Source organism: Sardina pilchardus, chromosome 7, assembly GCF_963854185.1.
Source record: "Sardina pilchardus chromosome 7, fSarPil1.1, whole genome shotgun sequence".
Lineage (NCBI taxonomy): Eukaryota > Metazoa > Chordata > Actinopteri > Clupeiformes > Clupeidae > Sardina > Sardina pilchardus.
This window is the reverse complement of record NC_085000.1, coordinates 34,018,837-34,024,836: the sequence shown is the minus strand read 5'-3', so window position 1 is coordinate 34,024,836 and position 6,000 is coordinate 34,018,837. Positions and strand designations below refer to the sequence as shown.

Genomic DNA, 6,000 nt, shown 5'->3' with positions numbered 1-6,000 from the left:
AACAAATATGAAATGACTATTATGATTCCCTTGATAACATGGTTACTAATGAATATGTTATGTTGGCAGAGGTGGTTGATGATTTTCAGATCTATTCTAGAATAAACTGATGTATGTATGGGGCCACTTGAGCCATGTGCTGGTGTTTTCCAGGATTTTCCGAGTGTGTGTGTGTGTGTGTCAGATTGAGCCTTGTGTTGTTTTCCAGGATTTCCCTAATATGTGTGTGGGTCAGATTGAGCCTTGCGTCTTGTTTTCCAGGATTTCCCTGATATGTGTGTGGGTCAGATTGAGCCTTGCGTCTTGTTTTCCAGGATTTTCCTGATATGTGTGTGGGTCAGATTGAGCCTTGCGTCTTGTTTTCCAGGATTTCCCTGATATGTGTGTGGGTCAGATTGAGCCTTGCGTCTTGTTTTCCAGGATTTTCCTAATATGTGTGTGGGTCAGATTGAGCCGTGCGTCTTGTTTTCCAGGATTTTCCTGATATGTGTGTGGGTCAGATTGAGCCGTGCGTCTTGTTTTCCAGGATTTTCCTGATATGTGTGTGGGTCAGATTGAGCCGTGCGTCTTGTTTTCCAGGATTTCCCTGATATGTGTGTGGGTCAGATTGAGCCTTGCGTCTTGTTTTCCAGGATTTTCCTAATATGTGTGTGGGTCAGATTGAGCCGTGCGTCTTGTTTTCCAGGATTTCCCTAATATGTGTGTGGGTCAGATTGAGCCTTGCGTCTTGTTTTCCAGGATTTTCCGTGGATCGTGGCTGATGAGCAGGAAGTGCACATGCAGGGCTCCCGCCTCATCCCACTCAAGACCATGACCTCTGACCTCGTCAAAGTACGACGACCACGACTTGAAGTCATAAGAAACTCATTTATTATAATAATGATGATAATGACATAAGAAACTCATTTATTATAATAGTGATGATAATGACATAAGAAACTCATTTATTATAATAATGATGATAATGACATAAGAAACTCATTTATTATAATAATGATGATAATGACATAAGAAACTCATTTATTATAATAGTGATGATATAAGAAACTCATTTATTATAATAATGATGATAATGACATAAGAAACTCATTTATTATAATAGTGATGATAATGACATAAGAAACTCATTTATTATAATAGTGATGATAATGACATAAGAAACTCATTTATTATAATAGTGATGATATAAGAAACTCATTTATTATAATAGTGATGATATAAGAAACTCATGTATTATAATAGTGATGATATAAGAAACTCATTTATTATAATAATGATGATAATGACATAAGAAAATAATTTATTATAATAATGATGATAATGACATAAGAAACTCATTTATTATAATAGTGATGATAATGACAGTGAATACATCTGTTTATGTTCATGGTATTTGGCAGATCCTTTTGTCTTACCGTGTCTTAAGTAGGGGTGTAAATATTAATCGATTTGTATCGATGCATCGATTCTACAGCCGACGATTCAATGCATCGATACGTCCGCAAGATAATCGATTCATGTATTTATTTTAGCATTTTCCCGTCTGTTTATTTTCAGCATACGCTCGTATGCGTAGCCTACTACCTACTCCTAATCTGCTGGTAGTGCTATCCTCATTATTGTCTTCTACTATTATAGTCTAGTAGGGGTTTAAAATTGGCACTCTCTGCCACTCGCCAAATGTGAGTGAAATTTTGCATTGGCGAGTAGACGCTTCACTGTAAACTTTCAGCACCGCAACAAAGCGTTTATAGGCTGCGAATTTTGTCATCATGGCATAAGTTGGTGGACTACGTTTTGCATTTAGTGACCCTCACTGTTAGGCCTACCATAGCTTCACCTGATGCACACGTTTTTCCCCTGTGGAAAACAGCTGATGGATTCGTCAGATCAAGTGAGCACGCTAACAGTGACGCTATAGTCATTCATTATTATACGCAATGCCATTTGGCCAATGCATTCTAGAGACCTCAATCTTGATAATCATGATTAATCATGTTTTAGTTACTGTGTCGTTTTACAAGTTAGGCTACGTGTTCTGAACATTTCTGTGTTCTGAGTAGCAGGTGTTATTTAATAACAGTTATTAGGACGAAGTGGAATTGGAGAAACGAGTGTCCAAACGAATCAATTGAAAGTTTTGGGGAAACGTTTATCCCGTTAGTTAAACATGCTTCAGATTATGATTTGTGTTCGTTTCCCATACTGTCTTGGCTGAGCATGTTCCTTAGATTCAAAAAGTCCTCCAGTTGTGGACTGATTTATTTTTAAGTGACATCTATAGCTTGTAACTATCATAGCCTGTGCCGCTACGACACGGCCAGGAGATCTTTTCAAATTCAGAACGTTTTCGCAAGTTCACGTCCTTAAAGTGACAGACACCTATTTAATCTCACATCGCCAATAAGGCTGCCTATGACTTAAATTACCTAAAGTTAAACATTTAGCTAATTAATCTTCTAATATTGATTACACACAAAATGCATATGCAATAGCAGGTATATTGGGCCTACAATTTGTATTAGGTTATCTCACAGTCAGCAGGTAGCCTATGTCACAGAGTGTGGAGGAAGAAACTGCACTAAAAGTTGTGTGGCTGGTAGAAAGATAATTTGGCCCTGTTTATACTGTAACATACACATCAAGTGAATAGAATAGGCTACTGTTTCTGTATTCTCAATAAAAGGCAAATAATTTCTATTTTTCTAGATTTTTTAAACTTAATAGATATCATGTAAAAATCGAATCGAATCGAATCGAATCGTATCGGTGGGAATTCTAAATAATCGAAAAGAATCGAATCGCTGGCCTAGGAAATCGATATCGTATCGAATCGGCATGAAGGCTCCGATTTACACCCCTAGTCTTAAGTTGAAAGCTTAACATGTTGATAAGTGTTCAGTAGCACTGCAGCTGTACTGTACATCATCAGTTGTGTGCAGCGGCCGCGTCTGACGCCTGTGATCTCTCTATACAGATGCAGCTCTACGTAGAGGAGAGGGCTCACAAGTCCTCCTAGCTCACATCACAACGGAGGAAGAGGAAGAGAGAAGATGTTAACGTGGCAAACCCACCTTCCCTAAAATCTCTCCTGCAGACCTTCAGCTTTGGAAGATTTTTCCCGGGCTGTTTCCACCTTGAAGCTCAGCTGCTCTGTTTAAAGCTGAGCCTTCTGCTCCCTTTAAAGACTGCAATTAAGGATGCGGCAAACTGCTCTGATTCTTTAAAGACTGCAAGTAAGGATGCTGTAAACTGCTGATTCTTTAAAGACTGCAAGTAAGGATGCTCTGATTGTGCATATGTGGAGGAGCTGGTTCTACCATGAACTGCCTTCTTCAGCCCTGATCCTTGGTCCTGCTTACAGCACAGTTTATTGAACCTGGAATTGCTTCTCTCATTTCCCTTCTGTGTGTGTGTGTGTGTGTGTGTGTGTGTGTGTGTGTGTATACATTGAATGTTTAAGACCAGTGTTTACGATTCATTAAGGACAAGAGTAATGTCTTCACCTCCAGTGAAAGCCATGCGATGGTGCCCATTTGGGAGAATGTCTGTGTTTTATGTCTGTGTTTATGTCTGTGTTTTGAGAGTCTGTGAAAGATCGGACAGATGTTTATGGAGAGTTCAGAGAATTTGACAAAGAAACAAAGATATTTGACAGAAACCGTTTGACATTAAAGTTGAAAGTGTTTAATAAAGTTTGATTAATTACTCTATGTCAGTGGATCACCCACGTCTTTGTGCATTAATAGTGGCTAAAAAAAAACCTTACTGAGGAAGAGGAGGATGAATAATAATAATAAGAAGAAGGTTACTCTGGCAGGCCAACAAACTCCTCTTCTTTTTCTGTGAGCTTTTTGTTTGGCGTATCCATTAGCCTCGTTCTGGCTTACAATGGCCGCCGGCTGAATAAGTTGAACACACTGATGTTGCCGTCGTACTAGCAACCAGGTTGCAATGCCTGCAAACATCAAATCAAATTGCAGTCGGAAGCATGTGTACATTTATGAACGGCATGAAATACATTGTTTCCTAACTGCCGACGCGGTTTACGGTCAGTTTGTAGTTTAGCCAAAGTAATGTAAGGAATCCCTGGTCAGTGTGATTGGTTAGGCTGGACCAATGATTTCAAAATGAACAAAAATGTTACACCCATTATAGCCTGGCTAGCGCCTACCATTTCTCAAATGAGACGTGGTCTGGCAACCAGACGTTCATTTTCTCATAATTGAAAAAATGCCCAGATCCGTTCATTGGGCGCCACGGATGTCTATCAAATGCGTCTGTGCATAGCTCTTCATGGTCTTGCTTTCCCCCCTGTTCTGTGATTGGTCCCCTATCTCAGTCAAAAATAGGGCCGTAGTTTCCAGACTGCCTCAGCAGCGTGAATGAAATCACCGCACAAGGCAGGATGGGAACACCCAGGCTACACCCTTACGTAGGAGTTACAGGAAAGTATCTATTTGTGTCACAAACCTTTATCTACATTTGTTTGTTTAAGTGGCACTTTGATGAAACTGAGTTTAAACATTCCCTCCAAAGCTCAACTCCAGGACACTCAGGAGAAGTGAGAGCTGATCTTGAAAGTGTACAAGTAGGTTTCAGGTACTTCCCCGGTTTATTTCATGTTATCCTCGTGCTCATAAAATAAGCATACGTTGTGCTATATAATAGCCATACGTTGTGCTTTATAATAGCCATATGTAGTGGTTAATAATGGCCATACAGTACGTTGTGCTTCCTAATAGCCATACAGTATGTTGTGCTTCATAATAGCCATACAGTATGTTGTGCTTCATAATAGCCATACAGTACGTTGTGCTTCATAATAGCCATACAGTACTTTGTGCTTTATAATAGCCATATGTAGTGCTTAGCCATACAGTACGTTGTGCTTTATAGCCATATGTAGTGGTTAATAATAGCCATACAGTACGTTGTGCTTCATAATGCCATACAGTACGTTGTGCTTCATAATGCCATACAGTACGTTGTGCTTTATAATAGCCATACAGTACGTTGTGCTTTATAATAGCCATACAGTATGTTGTGCTTCATAATAGCCATACAGTACGTTGTGCTTCATAATAGCCATACAGTACGTTGTGCTTCATAATAGCCATACGGTACGTTGTGCTTCATAATAGCCATACAGTACTTTGTGCTTCATAATGGCCATACGGTACGTTGTGCTTCATAATAGCCATACGGTACGTTGTGCTTCATAATAGCCATACAGTACTTTGTGCTTCATAATAGCCATACGGTACGTTGTGCTTCATAATAGCCATACAGTATGTTGTGCTTCATAATAGCCATACAGTACTTTGTGCTTCATAATAGCCATACGGTACGTTGTGCTTCATAATAGCCATACAGTACGTTGTGCTTCATAATAGCCATACAGTACGTTGTGCTTCATAATTGGAGGACGTTGGACCCCTTCCTGCCGCGGGGCGGAGCGTCGCTGATGGTCAGACTGGGAACCTTTTCTCCTCTCTGCACCAGCCGCTGGTACAGCTTGGAGCGGTCCTCAATGATCTTCTGAGGTGGAAATACACAATAAAAAAACAGTTCTAATGATTCAACATCTCGGGGCGCTGTGGCTACAGCGTTCATACCGTGTGCAGGTCCAAGTGCATGGTGTAGTACAGCAGGGGAGTATAGCATGTTAGCGTGTTAGCCTTACCTGCATGGTGTAGTATATAGCTAGCATGTTAGCATTACCTGCATGATGTAGTATATAGCTAGCATGTTAGCATTACCTGCATGGTGTAGTATATAGCTAGCATGTTAGCATTACCTGCATGGTGTAGTATATAGCTAGCATGTTAGCATTACCTGCATGGTGTAGTATATAGCTAGCATGTTAGCATTACCTGCATGGTGTAGTATATAGCTAGCATGTTAGCATTACCTGCATGGTGTAGTATATGGCTTCATCGCTAATCTCTTTCTGAGGGGGTTTGGTGCCAGGAGCTGAGAAGACGGCCTGGATTACTT

At 40.1% G+C, this 6,000-nt stretch overlaps 1 protein-coding gene across 2 annotated transcripts in view; it reads left to right on the top strand.

Annotated features, from left to right (window-relative positions):
- The window catches only part of mad2l2 (mitotic arrest deficient 2 like 2), an 8,735-nt gene extending 5,028 nt beyond the window's left edge, over positions 1–3,707 (top strand). For both annotated transcript variants that reach the window (XM_062541924.1, XM_062541926.1), the window contains 2 exons: positions 739–831; positions 2,978–3,707. In XM_062541924.1, the coding sequence (XP_062397908.1) occupies positions 739–831; positions 2,978–3,019 (135 nt within the window). In that variant the 3' untranslated portion in view covers positions 3,020–3,707. The remainder of the gene's footprint in view (positions 1–738; positions 832–2,977) is intronic.
- Positions 3,708–6,000: the final 2,293 nt, after the last annotated feature.